The following is a 16,651-nucleotide window of genomic DNA, read 5'->3' as shown; positions in this document are numbered from 1 at the left end:
CCTTCCTTCCCTTCCCCAACTCAACCTTCCTTCCCTCCCCCAACTCAACCTTCCTTCCCTTCCCCAACTCAACCTTCCTTCCCTCCCCCAACTCAACCTTCCTTCCCTTCCCCAACTCAACCTTCCTTCCCTCCCCAACTCAACCTTCCTTCCCTCCCCCAACTCAACCTTCCTTCCCTCCCCCAACTCAACCTTCCTTCCTCCCCCAACTCAACCTTCCTTCCCTCCCCCAACTCAACCTTCCTTCCCTCCCCAACTCAACCTTCCTTCCCTCCCCCAACTCAACCTTCCTTCCCTTCCCCAACTCAACCTTCCTTCCCTCCCCCAACTCAACCTTCCTTCCCTTCCCCAACTCAACCTTCATTCCCTCCCCCAACTCAACCTTCCTTCCCCAACTCAACCTTCCTTCCCTCCCCCAACTCAACCTTCCTTCCCTCCCCCAACTCAACCTTCCTTCCCTCCCCCAACTCAACCTTCCTTCCCTTCCCCAACTCAACCTTCCTTCCCTCCCCCAACTCAACCTTCCTTCCCTTCCCCAACTCAACCTTCCTTCCCTCCCCCAACTCAACCTTCCCTCCCCCAACTCAACCTTCCCTCCCCCAACTCAACCTTCCTTCCCTTCCCCAACTCAACCTTCCTTCCCTCCCCCAACTCAACCTTCCTTCCCTTCCCCAACTCAACCTTCCTTCCCTCCCCAACTCAACCTTCCTTCCCTCCCCCAACTCAACCTTCCTTCCCTTCCCCAACTCAACCTTCCTTCCCTCCCCCAACTCAACCTTCCTTCCCTTCCCCATCTCAACCTTCCCTCCCCCAACTCAACCTTCCCTCCCCCAACTCAACCTTCCCTCCCCCAACTCAACCTTCCTTCCCTCCCCCAACTCAACCTTCCTTCCCTCCCCCAACTCAACCTTCCTTCCCTCCCCCAACTCAACCTTCCTTCCCTCCCCCAACTCAACCTTCCTTCCCTCCCCCAACTCAACCTTCCTTCCCTCCCCCAACTCAACCTTCCTTCCCTTCCCCAACTCAACCTTCCTTCCCTCCCCCAACTCAACCTTCCTTCCCTTCCCCAACTCAACCTTCCTTCCCTCCCCCAACTCAACCTTCCTTCCCTTCCCCAACTCAACCTTCCTTCCCTCCCCCAACTCAACCTTCCTTCCCTCCCCCAACTCAACCTTCCTTCCCTCCCCCAACTCAACCTTCCTTCCCTCCCCCAACTCAACCTTCCTTCCCTCCCCCAACTCAACCTTCCTTCCCTCCCCCAACTCAACCTTCCTTCCCTCCCCCAACTCAACCTTCCTTCCCTCCCCCAACTCAACCTTCCTTCCCTTCCCCAACTCAACCTTCCTTCCCTCCCCCAACTCAACCTTCCTTCCCTTCCCCAACTCAACCTTCATTCCCTCCCCCAACTCAACCTTCCTTCCCCAACTCAACCTTCCTTCCCTCCCCCAACTCAACCTTCCTTCCCTCCCCCAACTCAACCTTCCTTCCCTCCCCCAACTCAACCTTCCTTCCCTTCCCCAACTCAACCTTCCTTCCCTCCCCCAACTCAACCTTCCTTCCCTTCCCCAACTCAACCTTCCTTCCCTCCCCCAACTCAACCTTCCCTCCCCCAACTCAACCTTCCCTCCCCCAACTCAACCTTCCCTCCCCCAACTCAACCTTCCTTCCCTCCCCCAACTCAACCTTCCCTCCCCCAACTCAACATTCCTTCCCTCCCCCAACTCAACCTTCCTTCCCTCCCCCAACTCAACCTTCCTTCCTCCCCCAACTCAACCTTCCTTACCTCCCCCAACTCAACCTTCCTTCCCTCCCCCAACTCAACCTTCCTTCCCTCCCCCAACTCAACCTTCCTTCCCTCCCCCAACTCAACCTTCCTTCCCTCCCCCAACTCAACCTTCCTTCCCTCCCCCAACTCAACCTTCCTTCCCTCCCCCAACTCAACCTTCCTTCCCTCCCCCATCTCAACCTTCCTTCCCTCCCCCAACTCAACCTTCCTTCCCTCCCCCAACTCAACCTTCCTTCCCTCCCCCAACTCAACCTTCCTTCCCTCCCCCAACTCAACCTTCCTTCCCTCCCCCAACTCAACCTTCCTTCCCTCCCCCAACTCAACCTTCCTTCCCTCCCCCAACTCAACCTTCCTTCCTTCCCCCAACTCAACCTTCCTTCCCTCCCCCAACTCAACCTTCCTTCCCTCCCCCAACTCAACCTTCCTTCCCTCCCCCAACTCAACCTTCCCTCCCCCAACTCAACCTTCCTTCCCTCCCCCAACTCAACCTTCCTTCCCTCCCCAATTCAACCTTCCTTCCCTCCCCCAACTCAACCTTCCCTCCCCAACTCAACCTTCCTTCCCTCCCCCAACTCAACCTTCCCTCCCTCCCCCAACTCAACCTTTTCCCCCCCAACTCAACCTTTTCCCCCCAACTCAACCTTCCCCCCCGCCAACTCAACCTTCCCCCCCCCAACTCAACCTTCCCCCCCCCCCCAAACTCAACCTTCCCCCCCCCCCCCCCAACGCAATCTTTCCCCCCAGCCCTCCTGGCACTTCTCTTCATGCCTGCGCTCTGCTCCTGTGCTCAGCTCTGCGCTATGGAGGGATCTGCACTAATTCATTTTCTTCCTTTGTTTCTTCAGCAAAGAGGAGAACGAGACAGCCAAACGCAGGCCGTGCTGACCAAGCTAAAGTGCGCAGCGGGTGAGTCTCCCGCGCCCTCGTTATATATTACACCACGCGTGTCACACGCTCCCTCGTTATATATTACACAGCGCGTGTCACACGCTCCCTCGTTATATATTACACAGCGCGTGTCACACGCTCCCTCGTTATATATTACACAGCGCGTGTCACACGCTCCCTCGTTATATATTACACAGCGCGTGTCACACGCTCCCTCGTTATATATTACACAGCGCGTGTCACACGCTCCCTCGTTATATATTACACAGCGCGTGTCACACGCTCCCTCGTTTATATATTACACAGCGCGTCTCCCACGCCCTCGTTTTATATTACACAGCGCGTGTCACACGCTCCCTCGTTATATATTACACAGCGCGTGTCACACGCTCCCTCGTTATATATTACACAGCGCGTGTCACACGCTCCCTCGTTATATATTACACAGCGCGTGTCACACGCTCCCTCGTTATATATTACACAGCGCGTGTCACACGCTCCCTCGTTATATATTACACAGCGCGTGTCACACGCTCCCTCGTTATATATTACACAGCGCGTGTCACACGCTCCCTCGTTATATATTACACTATATTACACAGCGCGTGTCACACGCTCCCTCATTATATATTACACAGCGCGTCTCACACGCTCCCTCGTTTATATATTACACAGCGCGTCTCCCACGCCCTCGTTTTATATTACACAGCGCGTGTCACACGCTCCCTCGTTTTATATTACACAGCGCGTCTCCCACGCCCTCGTTTTATATTACACAGCGCGTGTCACACGCTCCCTCGTTATATATTACACAGCGCGTGTCACACGCTCCCTCGTTATATATTACACAGCGCGCGTCACACGCTCCCTCGTTATATATTACACAGCGCGCGTCACACGCTCCCTCGTTATATATTACACAGCGCGCGTCACACGCTCCCTCGTTATATATTACACAGCGCGCGTCACACGCTCCCTCGTTATATATTACACAGCGCGCGTCACACGCTCCCTTGTTATATATTACACAGCGCGCGTCACACGCTCCCTCGTTATATATTACACAGCGCGTGTCACACGCTCCCTCGTTATATATTACACAGCGCGCGTCACACGCTCCCTTGTTATATATTACACAGCGCGCGTCACACGCTCCCTCGTTATATATTACACAGCGCGTGTCACACGCTCCCTCGTTATATATTACACAGCGCGTGTCACACGCTCCCTCGTTTATATATTACACAGCGCGTGTCACACGCTCCCTCGTTATATATTACACAGCGCGTGTCACACGCTCCCTCGTTATATATTACACAGCGCGTGTCACACGCTCCCTCGTTTATATATTACAAATTGGATAGGGGGGGTCGCACGCCCCCTGGATTGGTTGGGTGGGGGTCGCACGCCCCCTGGATTGGTTGGAGGGGGGGGGGGGGGGTCGCACGCCCCTTGGATTGGTTGGGGGGGATGGGCGCTGCCTTTATTTATAGCTCTGGTTTCAGGTTTGGCGGAATTGGCTGCTCGGAAATACAAACAAGCAGCAAAGTGTTTCTTACTGGCGTCGTTCGATCACTGCGACTTTCCTGAGGTGACTCCCTACATCTCTCTCTCTGTGTCTCTCTCTCCCCACCCCCTTCTCTCTCTCCCCCCCCCCGCCCCCTTCTCTCTCTCCCCCCCCCCCCGCCCCCTTCTCTCTCTCCCCCCCCCCCCGCCCCCTTCTCTCTCTCCCCCCCCCGCCCCCCTTCTCTCTCTCCCCCCCTCCGCCCCTTCTCTCTCTCCCCCCCCCCCCCGCCCCCTTCTCTCTCTCCACCCCCCCGCCCCCTCTCTCTCTCCACCCCCCCGCCCCCTTCTCTCTCTCCACCCCCCCGCCCCCTTCTCTCTCTCCACCCCCCCGCCCCCTTCTCTCTCTCCACCCCCCCCGCCCCCTTCTCTCTCCACCCCCCCGCCCCTTCTCTCCCCCCCGCCCCCTTCTCTCTCTCCCCCCCTTCTCTCTCTCCCCCCCTTCTCTCTCTCCCCCCGCCCCCTTCTCTCTCTCCCCCCCCCGCCCCCTACTCTCTCTCCCCCCCCGCCCCTTCCCCCCGCCCCCTTCTCCTCTCCCCGTCCCCTTCTCTCTCTCCCCCCCGCCCCCTTCTCTCTCTCCCCCCCGCCCCCTTCTCTCTCTCCCCCCCCGCCCCCTTCTCTCTCTCCCCCCCGCCCCCTTCTCTCTCTCCCCCCCGCCCCTTCTCTCTCCCCCGTCCCTTCTTTCTCTCCCCCCGCCCCCTTCTCTCTCCCCCCCGCCCCTTCTCTCTCCCCCCCGCCCCCTTCTCTCTCTCCCCCCCGCCCCCTTCTCTCTCTCCCCCCCGCCCCCTTCTCTCTCTCCCCCCCGCCCCCTTCTCTCTCTCCCCCCGCCCCCTTCTCTCTCTCCCCCCCGCCCCCTTCTCTCTCTCCCCGTCCCTTCTCTCTCTCCCCCCTGCCCCCTTCTCTCTCTCCCCCCGCCCCCTTCTCTCTCTCCCCCGCCCCTTCTCTCTCTCCCCCCCTCCCCTTCTCTCTCTCCCCCCGCCCCTTCTTCTCTCCCCCCGCCCCCTTCTCTCTCCCCCCTGCCCCCTTCTCTCTCTCCCCCCTGCCCCCTTCTCTCTCTCCCCCCTGCCCCCTTCTCTCTCTCCCCCCCGCCCCCTTCTCTCTCTCCCCCCGCCCCCTTCTCTCTCTCCCCCCTGCCCCCTTCTCTCCCCCCCGCCCCCTTCTTTCTCTCCCCCCCCGCCCCCTTCTTTCTCTCCCCCCCGCCCCCTTCTCTCTCTCCCCTTCCCCCCGCCCCCTTCTCCCTCTCCCCACCCCCTTCTCTCTCTCCCCCCCACCCCTTTCTCTCTCTCCCCCCCACCCCCTTCTCTCTCTCCCCCCCACCCCTTCTCTCTCCCCCCCACCCCCTTCTCTCTCCCCCCCCGCCCCCTTCTCTCTCCCCCCCGCCCCCTTCTCTCTCCCCCCCGCCCCCTTCTCTCTCCCCCCCGCCCCCTTCTCTCTCCCCCCCGCCCTCTTCTCTCTCCCCCCGCCCCCTTCTCTCTCCCCCCCGCCCCCTTCTCTCTCCCCCCCGCCCCCTTCTCTCTCCCCCCCGCCCCCTTCTCTCTCCCCCCCGCCCCCTTCTCTCTCCCCCCCCCACCCTCTTCTCTCCCCCCCCACCCCTTTTCTCTCTCCCCCCCCGCCCCCTTCTCTCTCTCCCCCCCCGTCCGCCCGTTCTCTCTCTCCCCCCCGCCCCCTTCTCTCTCTCCCCCCCGCCCCCTTCTCTCTCTCCCCCCGCCCCCTTCTCTCTCTCCCCCCCGCCCCCTTCTCTCTCTCCCCCCCGCCCCCTTCTCTCTCTCCCCCCCACCCCTTTCTCTCTCTCCCCCGCCCCCTTCTCTCTCTCCCCCCCCCGCCCCCTTTTCTCTCTCCCCCCCCACCCCCTTCTCTCTCTCCCCCCCCCACCCCCTTCTCTCTCTCCCCCCCCACCCCTTTTCTCTCTCCCCCCCCCGCCCCCTTCTCTCTCTCCCCCCCGTCCGCCCGTTCTCTCTCTCCCCCCCGCCCCCTTCTCTCTCTCCCCCCCGCCCCCTTCTCTCTCTCCCCCCCGCCCCCTTCTCTCTCTCCCCCCCGCCCCCTTCTCTCTCTCCCCCCCGCCCCTTCTCTCTCCCCCCGTCCCTTCTTTCTCTCCCCCCGCCCCCTTCTCTCTCCCCCCCGCCCCCTTCTCTCTCTCCCCCCTGCCCCCTTCTCTCTCTCCCCCCGCCCCCTTCTCTCTCTCCCCCCCGCCCCCTTCTCTCTCTCCCCCCCACCCCCTTCTCTCTCTCCCCCCCGCCCCCTTCTCTCTCTCCCCCCGCCCCCTTCTCTCTCTCCCCCCCGCCCCCTTCTCTCTCTCCCCCCCCGCCCCCTTCTCTCTCTCCCCCCCGCCCCCTTCTCTCTCTCCCCTTCCCCCCCGCCCCCTTCTCCCTCTCCCCCGCCCCCTTCTCCCTCTCCCCGCCCCCTTCTCTCTCCCCCCCCGCCCCCTTCTCTCTCCCCCCCGCCCGCTTCTCTCTCCCCCCCCGCCCCCTTCTCTCTCCCCCCCGCCCCCTTCTCTCTCCCCCCCGCCCCCTTCTCTCTCCCCCCGCCCCCTTCTCTCTCCCCCCCGCCCCCTTCTCTCTCCCCCCCGCCCCCCTTCTCTCTCCCCCCGCCCCCTTCTCTCTCCCCCCGCCCCCTTCTCTCCCCCCCCGCCCCCTTCTCTCCCCCCCGCCCCCTTCTCTCTCCCCCCACCCCCTTCTCTCTCCCCCCGCCCCTTCTCTCTCCCCCCCGCCCCCTTCTCTCTCCCCCCCGCCCCCTTCTCTCTCCCCCCCGCCCCCTTCTCTCTCCCCCCCGCCCCCTTCTCTCTCCCCCCGCCCCCTTCTCTCTCCCCCCGCCCCCTTCTCTCTCCCCCCGCCCCCTTCTCTCTCCCCCCGCCCCCTTCTCTCTCCCCCCCGCCCCCTTCTCTCTCCCCCCCGCCCCCTTCTCTCTCCCCCCGCCCCCTTCTCTCTCCCCCCCGCCCCCTTCTCTCTCCCCCCCGCCCCCTTCTCTCTCCCCCCCGCCCCCTTCTCTCTCCCCCCCCGCCCCCTTCTCTCTCTCCCCCCCCCGCCCCCTTCTCTCTCTCCCCCCCCGCCCCCTTCTCTCTCTCCCCCCCCCGCCCCCTTCTCTCTCTCCCCCCCCCGCCCCCTTCTCTCTCTCCCCCCCCCGCCCCCTTCTCTCTCTCCCCCCCGCCCCCTTCTCCCTCTCCCCGCCCTCTTCTCTCTCTCCCCCCAACCCCTTTCTCTCTCTCCCCCCTGCCCCCTTCTCTCTCTCCCCCCCGCCCCCTTCTCTCTCCCCCCGCCCCTTCTCTCTCTCCCCCCGCCCCCTTCTCTCTCTCCCCCCGCCCCCTTCTCTCTCTCCCCCCCGCCCCTTCTCTCTCTCCGCCCCCGCCCCCTTCTCTCTCTCCCCCCCGTCCCCTTCTCTCTCTCCCCCCCCCGCCCCCTTCTCTCTCTCCCCCCCCCGCCCCCTTCTCTCTCTCCCCCCCCCGCCCCCTTCTCTCTCTCCCCCCCCCGCCCCCTTCTCTCTCTCCCCCCCCGCCCCCTCTCCCCTTCCCCCCGCCCCTTCTCCCTCTCCCCGTCCCCTTCTCTCTCTCCCCCCCGCCCCCTTCTCTCTCTCCCCCCCGCCCCCTTCTCTCTCTCCCCCCCGCCCCTTCTCTCTCTCCCCCCCGCCCCTTCTCTCTCTCCCCCCCGCCCCCTCTCCCCTTCCCCCCGCCCCCTTCTCCCTCTCCCCGTCCCCTTCTCTCTCTCCCCCCCGCCCCCTTCTCTCTCTCCCCCCCGCCCCCTTCTCTCTCTCCCCCCCGCCCCTTCTCTCTCTCCCCCCGCCCCTTCTCTCTCTCCCCCCGCCCCTTCTTTCTCTCCCCCCGCCCCCTTCTCTCTCCCCCCTGCCCCCTTCTCTCTCTCCCCCCCGCCCCCTTCTCTCTCTCCCCCCCGCCCCCTTCTTTCTCTCCCCCCCCGCCCCCTTCTTTCTCTCCCCCCCCCGCCCCCTTCTTTCTCTCCCCCCCGCCCCCTTCTCTCTCTCCCCTTCCCCCGCCCCCCTTCTCCCTCTCCCCACCCCCTTCTCTCTCTCCCCCCCGCCCCCTTCTCTCTCCCCCCCGCCCCCTTCTCTCTCCCCCCCGCCCCCTTCTCTCTCCCCCCCGCCCCCTTCTCTCTCCCCCCCCGCCCCCTTCTCTCTCCCCCCCGTCCCCTTCTCTCTCCCCCCCGCCCCCTTCTCTCTCCCCCCCCGCCCCCATCTCTCTCTCCCCCCCGCCCCCTTCTCTCTCTCCCCCCCCGCCCCCTTCTCTCTCTCCCCCCCGCCCCCTTCTCTCTCTCCCCCCCCCCGCCCCCTTCTCTCTCTCCCCCCCCCCGCCCCCTTCTCTCTCTCCCCCCCGCCCCCTTCTCCCTCTCCCCGCCCTCTTCTCTCTCTCCCCCCCACCCCTTTCTCTCTCTCCCCCGCCCCCTTCTCTCTCTCCCCCCCCCGCCCCCTTTTCTCTTTCCCCCCCACCCCCTTCTCTCTCTCCCCCCCTACCCCCTTCTCTCTCTCCCCCCCCACCCCTTTTCTCTCTCCCCCCCCCGCCCCCTTCTCTCTCTCCCCCCCGTCCGCCCGTTCTCTCTCTCCCCCCCGCCCCCTTCTCTCTCTCCCCCCCGCCCCCTTCTCTCTCTCCCCGTCCCCCCGCCCCTTCTCGCGACCTCCTCTCTCACGCTCTCACCCCCTCCTGCAGCTCCTCTCCTCCAATAATGTCGCAGTGTATGGGGGTCTCTGCGCTCTCGCCACGTTTGATCGTCAGGAGCTTCAGCGCAACGTGATCTCCAGCAGGTGAAGACAGGAAGGAGTAAGGGGGGGGGGGGGTTGTCACATTGATCACATGACCAGTCACATGACTTGTTTTGCTGCCTGTAGCTCCTTCAAGCTGTTCCTGGAGCTGGAACCTCAGGTCCGTGACATCATCTTCAAGTTCTATGAGTCCAAGTACGCGTCCTGCCTGAAGATGCTGGATGAGATGAAGGTGATGGCTCTGCCTCCCCCCGCCTGCTCTCCCTTCCCCCCCCCCGCCTGCTCCCTTCCCCGCCCCCCGCCTGCTCCCTCCCCCCCCCCCACCTGCTCCCTTCCCCCGCCTGCTCTCCCTTCCCCCCCCCCGCCTGCTCCCTTCCCCGCCCCCCGCCTGCTCCCTTCCCCCCCCCGCCTGCTCCCTTCCCCCGCCTGCTCTCCCTTCCCCCCCGCCAGCTCTCCCTTCACCCCCCCGCCTGCTCTCCCTTCCCCCCCCGCCTGCTCTTCCTTCCCCCCCGCCTGCTCTCCCTTCCCCCCCGCCTGCTCTCCCTTCCCCCCCGCCTGCTCTCCCTTCCCCCCCGCCTGCTCTCCCTTCCCCCCGCCTGCTCTCCCTTCCCCCCCCCGCCTGCTCTCCCTTCCCCCCCGCCTGCTCTCCCTTCCCCCCCCCCGCCTGCTCTCCCTTCCCCCCCCGCCTGCTCTCCCTTCCCCCCCCCCGCCTGCTCTCCCTTCCCCCCCGCCTGCTCTCCCTTCCCCCCCGCCTGCTCTCCCTTCCCCCCCGCCTGCTCTCCCTTCCCCCCCGCCTGCTCTCCCTTCCCCCCCGCCTGCTCTCCCTTCCTCCCCGCCTGCTCTCTCTTCCCCCCCGCCTGCTCTCTCTTCCCCCCCGCCTGCTCTCTCTTCCCCCCCGCCTGCTCTCTCTTCCCCCCCGCCTGCTCTCTCTTCCCCCCCCGTCTGCTCTCTCTTCCCCCCCCGTCTGCTCTCCCTTCCCCTCCTGCCTGCTCTCCCTTCCCCTCCCGCCTGCTCTCCCTTCCCCCCCGCCTGCTCTCCCTTCCCCCCCCTGCCTTCTCTCCCTCCCCCCCCCCCCCGCCTGCTCTCCCTCCCCCCCCCCCCGGCCTGCTCTCCCTTCCCCCCCCCCCGGCCTGCTCTCCCTTCCCCAGCCTGCTCTGCCTGCTCCCCCCGCTCCCCCCCCCGTCGCCCTCTGCCTGCCCCCCCCCAGCCTGCTCTGCCTCCCTCCTCTGTTGCCCCGCACTGTTGCATCACTCAGTCGCTCCGTTTCCCTGCAGGATAACCTCCTCCCCCCCAGGCTCCTCCGCCTCCTCCCCCCTCAGCCTGCTTTGTTTCCCCCCTCCCAGCCTGCTCTGCCGGCTCCCCCCTCTGTTGCCCCGCACTGTTGCGTCACTCGGTCACTCAGTTTCTCCGTGTCCCTGCAGGATAACCTTCTCCTTGACATGTACCTGGCCCCACACGTCCGAACACTTTATACTCAGATCCGGAACCGAGCTCTGATTCAGGTAAGTCTGGCTGTGCATTGTCCTGCATGTCCCTGTGGGGTACACCTTGTCTCCATTCTATCCATGTGTCCAACAGCCTTGCCCTGTCCCTCTCTACATGTGTTAAATCAAAAAAAAGGGGGCGCATAAGAGATAAAACACAGACAAAATTGGGTAAAGTAAACACAATTTATATGTGCACTAAAACCACGTACACCACATTTAATTAAGAATGGATCACATAGTCCTAAAAGCACACACCACTACTGAGGGCAAACCTCGAGAGGGGGGCGATCGTTGCCAAGTCCCAGTGGTAAACAGACGAGAGGTAACGGCTTACATGATGGTGTTATACCCTCCGAGTGTGCGCGTGCGCAGCTTCCCGGTTCCGTCGTCACGAACCCTTCGCGTTTCGTGCCAGGTGACACTTCTTCAGGGGGTCGGTCTATCAGTTCCCTGGCACCAGTTAAGTACCCAGGCTGGATATTCCATCAGCCAATAGGGATCGTACTTCAGCACTAGCTGTCCAATCAGTGATTAGTACACACACGTTCGCTAAAATACATGCGGATTCAAAGCGTAGAACATTGGCAGAATACACTTACATCACATCTAACAATAACAATTAACAGGTGCAATTACTATCAATTTAACCTCAATAAAATGTCTATATAAAGACTAAGAACTTAATAAAAACGGTGATATTCATTTGATCACAAGGAGAATATAATTCTATCCCTGATTCCAGCAGTTATGGGATCTCTGTAGCTGCAAGTCCCTTTGAATCATAAGGCAATTGGAGAAATTGAATGCTCAGGCTAAGGTCCAAAAATAAATTAACTAGCTTAGTCCATATTTTAAAAAACCCCACAAGGGAACAGTTATTCCAAACCATTGTATTGTATGTCTTTATTTATATAGCGCCAAAGTGTACTCAGCGCTTCACAAAGAATACAGTACAGGGAATTATAATAATACAATAAGTGCAGCAAAATCAGACAATAGGAAAGGAAATCCCTGCCCCGAAGAGCTTACAATCTAATGACATATAATGTGTTACATACTTTGTTTGGATCAACAAAAACCCTGTCTCTCAGCCGGCCTGCCTGTCTCTCGGCCTGCCTACCTGTCTCTCGGCCTGCCTGTCTCTCTGCCTGCCTGTCTCTCGGCCTGCCTGCCTGTCTCTTGGCCTGCCTGCCTGTCTCTCGGCCTGCCTGCCTGTCTCTCGACCTGCCTGCCTGTCTCTCGGCTTGCCTGCCTGCCTGTCTCTCGACTTGCCTGCCTGCCTGTCTCTCGACTTGCCTGCCTGCCTGTCTCTCGACTTGCCTGCCTGCCTGTCTCTCAACTTGCCCTGCCTGCCTGTCTCTCGACTTGCCTGCCTGCCTGTCTCTCGACTTGCCTGCCTGCCTGTCTCTCGACTTGCCTGCCTGTCTGTCTGTCTCTCGGCTGGCCTGCCTGTCTCTCGGCTGGCCTGCCTGTCTCTCGGCCTGCCTGCCTGTCTCTCGGCTGGCCTGCCTGTCTCTCGGCCTGCCTGCCTGCCTGTCTCTCGGCCTGCCTGCCTGTCTCTCGGCTGGCCTGCCTGTCTCTCGGCTGGCCTGCCTGTCTCTCGGCTGGCCTGCCTGTCTCTCGGCTGGCCTGCCTGTCTCTCGGCTGGCCTGCCTGTCTCTCGGCCTGCCAGCCTGCCTGTCTCTCGGCCTGCCAGCCTGCCTGTCTCTGGGCCTGCCTGCCTGTCTCTGGGCCTGCCTGCCTGTCTCTCGGCCTGCCAGCCTGCCTGTCTCTCGGCCTGCCTGCCTGCCTGTCTCTCGGCTGGCCTGCCTGTCTCTCGGCCTGCCTGCCTGTCTCTCGGCTGGCCTGCCTGTCTCTCGGCCTGCCAGCCTGCCTGTCTCTGGGCCTGCCTGCCCTGTCTCTCTGGGCCTGCCTGCCTGTCTCTGGGCCTGCCTGCCTGTCTCTGGGCCTGCCTGCCTGTCTCTGGGCCTGCCTGCCTGTCTCTGGGCCTGCCTGCCTGTCTCTGGGCCTGCCTGCCTGTCTCTCGGCCGACCTGCCTGTCTCTCGGCCGGCCTGCCTGTCTCTGGGCCTGCCTGCCGGTCTTTGGGCCAGCCTGCCTGTCTCTGGGCCTGCCTGCCTGTCTCTGGGCCTGCCTGCCTGTCTCTGGCCCTGCCTGTCTCTGGGCCTGCCTGTCTCTGGGCCTGCATGCCTGTCTCTCGGCCTGCCTGCCTGTCTCTCGGCCTGCCTGCCTGTCTCTCGGCCTGCCTGCCTGTCTCTCGGCCTGCCTGCCTGTCTCTGGGCCTGCCTGCCTGTCTCTGGGCCTGCCTGCCTGTCTCTCGGCTGGCCTGCCTGTCTCTCGGCCTGTCTGATCTTGTTGCCACAATCTCAGTATTTCAGCCCTTACGTCTCTGCGGACATGCGCAAAATGGCCACTGCGTTTAACACAATCGTGCCTGCGCTGGAGGATGAGCTGACCCAGCTGATTCTCGAAGGGTTAATCAACGCTCGGATTGACTCGCATAGCAAGGTATGGGGAGCAGAGAGGAGGTGGGGTGTGGGTCAGAGGTCAGACTGTCTCACGGCGGTTCCTTTGCTGGCAGATCCTGTATGCACGAGACGTGGATCAGCGGAGCACGACGTTCGAGAAATCCTTACAGATGGGACGAGAGTTCCAGCGACGCGCCAAAGCCATGATCCTGCGCGCGGCAGTCCTGCGCAACCAGATACATGTCAAGGTGAGCCCGGGGGGAGGGGTACCTACCACTGAGCCCGGGGGGAGGGGTACCTACCACTGAGCCCGGGGGGAGGGGTACCTACCACTGAGCCCGGGGGGAGGGGTACCTACCACTGAGCCCGGGGGGAGGGGTACCTACCACTGAGCCCTTGGGGAGGGGTACCTACCACTGAGCCCGGGGGGAGGGGTACCTACCACTGAGCCTGGGGGGGGGTACCTACCACTGAGCCCGGGCGGAGGGGTACCTACCACTGAGCCCAGGGGGAGACCTACCTACCACTGAGCCCGGTGGGAGGGGTACCTACCACTGAGCCCTGGGGAGGGGTACCTACCACTGAGCCCGGGGGGAGGGGTACCTACCACTGAGCCCGGGGGGGAGGGGTACCTACCACTGAGCCCGGGGGGGAGGGGTACCTACCACTGAGCCCTGGGGGAGACCTACCTACCACTGAGCCCTGGGGAGGTACCTACCACTGAGCGGGGGTACCTACCACTGAGCCTGGGGAGGGGTACCTACCACTGAGCCCTGGGGGAGGGGGTACCTACCACTGAGCCCTGGGGGAGGGGTACCTACCACTGAGCCCTGGGGGAGGCCTACCTACCACTGAGCCCTGCAGGGGAGGGGGTACCTACCACTGAGCCCTGCGGGGGAGGCCTAGCTACCACTGAGCCCTGCGGGGGAGGCCTACCTGCCACTGAGCCCCGCGGGGAGGCCTACCTACCACTGAGCCCTGCGGGGGAGGCCTACCTACCACTGAGCCCTGCGGGGGGAGGCCTACCTAGCACTGAGCCCTGCGGGGGAGGCCTACCTACCACTGAGCCCTGGGGGAGGCCTACCTACCACTGAGCCCTGCGGGGGAGGCCTATCTACCACTGAGCCCTGGGGGAGGGGTACCTACCACTGAGCCCTGCGGGGGAGGCCTACCTACCACTGAGCCCTGCGGGGGGAGGCCTACCTACCGCTGAGTCCTGCGGGGGAGGCCTACCTACCACTGAGCCCTGCGGGGGAGGGGTACCTACCACTGAGCCCTGGGGGAGGGGTACCTACCACTGAGCCCTGCGGGGGAGGCCTATCTACCACTGAGCCCTGCGGGGGAGGCCTACCTACCACTGAGCCCTGCGGGGGAGGCCTACCTACCACTGAGCCCTGCAGGGGAGGCCTACCTACCACTGAGCCCTGCGGGGGAGGCCTACCTACCACTGAGCCCTGCGGGGGAGGCCTACCTACCACTGAGCCCTGCGGGGGGAGGCCTACCTACCGCTGAGTCCTGCGGGGGAGGGCTAGTAGACCCCAACAGGGAGCGGACTGTGAGGGGTAGAGTTTACCACTGAGCCCTGGGGAGGGCTACCCACCACTGATTCATGCCAAATACCACCAGCAATATCGGTGTGTGTGTCCCCCAAATACACCCCCAAACTTGTATTGGTGGCCCATGGGGACTGACCTGTGCCCCCCCTTGGGTCAGGGTTTCTTATCCTTTCACGTTGCTCATGACGCTGTTTCCCATTCACAGTCCCCACCAAGGGAAGGAAGCCAAGGAGAGCTGACCCCAGCCAACAGCCAATCACGACTCAGCACCAACATGTGACCATCTGACCCGCTTGCACTCCTGCTGCGTCCGTCGGGACTCCTAACACCTTCCCAGGACAGTGCTGGACTATTAAACATACCCCAGAGACACGTGACCTGTTCCACCTCCCCGTAGCCCCCCGAGCTGTGTGTCTGAGCGTGTCCGGAGCTGCGTTGTGTCCGTCCCTTTCCTTACTCCCTAACTATTAGGCACGAGGAACTTGCCCTCCCCCCCTCTCTGGCGGGATTATCTGAATGCTGGCGGGAGCCGGGGTCTGTGTGGGGCCTTTCCTGGGTATCGGCTGCACCAAGGAAGGACGAGGAAGTAATTGGGAGTAATGGTGACTGTTACCAAGTCAATTCAGCAGCTTGTGTCTAGATTCCGCATCCCCCCCTCTCACCTCGTCTCTGTCCTCTCCCCCCCCCTCTCACCTCGTCTCTGTCCTCTCCCCCCCCCCCCTCATCTCGTCTCTGTCCTCTCTCCCCCCCCTCTCACCTCGTCTCTGTCCTCTCTCCCCCCCCTATCACCTCGTCTCTGTCCTCTCTCCCCCCCCCCTATCACCTCGTCTCTGTCCTCTCCCCCCCCCACTCACCTCGTCTCTGTCCTCTCTCCCCCCCTATCACCTCGTCTCTGTCCTCTCTCCCCCACTCTCACCTCGTCTCTGTCCTCTCTCCCCCCTCACCTCGTCTCTGTCCTCTCTCCCCCCCTCTCACCTCGTCTCTGTCCTCTCTCCCCCCCCTCTCACTTCGTCTCTGTCCTCTCTCCCCCCCTCTCACCTCGTCTCTGTCCTCTCTCTCCCCCCCTCTCACCTCGTCTCTGTCCTCTCTCCCCCCCCTCTCACCTCGTCTCTGTCCTCTCTCCCCTCACCTCGTCTCTGTCCTCTCTCCCCCCCCTCTCACCTCGTCTCTGTCCTTTCTCCCCCCCTATCACCTCGTCTTTGTCCTCTCTCCCCTCACCTCGTCTCTGTCCTCTCTCCTCCCCTCTCACCTCGTCTCTGTCTTCTCTCCCCCCTCTCACCTCGTCTCTGTCCTCTCTCCCCCCCCTCTCACCTCGTCTCTGTCCTCTCTCCCTCCCTCTCACCTCGTCTCTGTCCTCTCTCCCCCCCCTCTCACCTCTTCTCTGTCCTCTCTCCCTCCCTCTCACCTCGTCTCTGTCCTCTCTCCCCCCTCTCACCTCGTCTCTGTCCTCTCTCCCTCCCCCTCTCACCACGTCTGTCTGTCTCTGTCCTTTCTCTCCCCCCCCTCACCTTGTCTCTGTCCTGTCTCTCCCCCTCTCTCTCTTCCCCCCCTCTCTCCCCCCCTCTCACCTCGTCTCTGTCTTCTCTCCCCGCCCCTCACCTCGTCTCTGTCCTCTCTCACCTCGTCTCTGTCCTCTCTCCCCCCCCTCACCTCGTCTCTGTCCTCTCTCCCCCCTCTCACCTCGTCAAAGATCCTCTCTCCCCCCTCGTCTCTGTCCTCTCTCCCACCTCTCACCTCGTCTCTGTCCTCTCCCCCCCTCACCTCGTCTCTGTCCTCTCCTCCCCCCTCACCTCGTCTCTGTCCTCTCTCACCTTGTCTCTGTCCTGTCTCTCCCCCTCTCTCTTCCCCCCCCCTCTCTCTCTCTCTTCCCCCCCCCTCTCTCTCTCTTCCACCCCCCCCTCTCTCTCTTCCACCCCCCCCCCTCTCTCTCTTCCACCCCCCCCCCCTCTCTCTCTCTCTTCCCCCCCCCCCTCTCTCCCCTCTCCCCTTGTCTGCCTCCTTGCTTTGGCCTTCTCCTTTCAGTGGAACATTAACCCTGTAGTGACTGAGCTGTCTCCATGCTGCCCCCAGGTCACTGGCCCCTATGGGAAACACCTGGCCCCTATGGGAAACGCCTGCATTAAGGACGGCACTGACTGGCTCTGTAAATGTTCTGATTCACCTGGTTTTTGGTTGAGATTAAAGTTGTTGCTGTTTTTGCTCTC

The 16,651-nt window shown here is 63.4% G+C and overlaps 2 protein-coding genes across 2 annotated transcripts in view; both read left to right on the top strand.

Moving 5' to 3' along the window:
- Window positions 1–16,651, top strand: part of GPS1 (G protein pathway suppressor 1) — a 27,555-nt gene extending 10,904 nt beyond the window's left edge. Inside the window, 8 exon segments of the mRNA XM_075579991.1 lie at window positions 2,632–2,692; window positions 4,180–4,265; window positions 8,886–8,980; window positions 9,065–9,170; window positions 10,360–10,440; window positions 12,794–12,931; window positions 13,005–13,139; window positions 14,653–16,651. Of these exon segments, the coding sequence (XP_075436106.1) occupies window positions 2,632–2,692; window positions 4,180–4,265; window positions 8,886–8,980; window positions 9,065–9,170; window positions 10,360–10,440; window positions 12,794–12,931; window positions 13,005–13,139; window positions 14,653–14,727 (777 nt within the window). The 3' untranslated portion in view covers window positions 14,728–16,651.
- LOC142472635 (uncharacterized) lies at window positions 14,964–16,651 on the top strand. Its single transcript, XM_075579720.1, has 3 exons — window positions 14,964–14,981; window positions 15,088–16,106; window positions 16,138–16,651. Exons 1-3 carry the CDS (start codon window positions 14,964–14,966, stop codon window positions 16,478–16,480), a joined length of 1,380 nt encoding a protein of 459 aa, XP_075435835.1. The 3' UTR covers window positions 16,481–16,651.

This window comes from Ascaphus truei, chromosome 22 (genome assembly GCF_040206685.1).
Source record: "Ascaphus truei isolate aAscTru1 chromosome 22, aAscTru1.hap1, whole genome shotgun sequence".
Taxonomy (NCBI): domain Eukaryota; kingdom Metazoa; phylum Chordata; class Amphibia; order Anura; family Ascaphidae; genus Ascaphus; species Ascaphus truei.
This window is presented reverse-complemented; position numbering and strand designations above follow the sequence as displayed.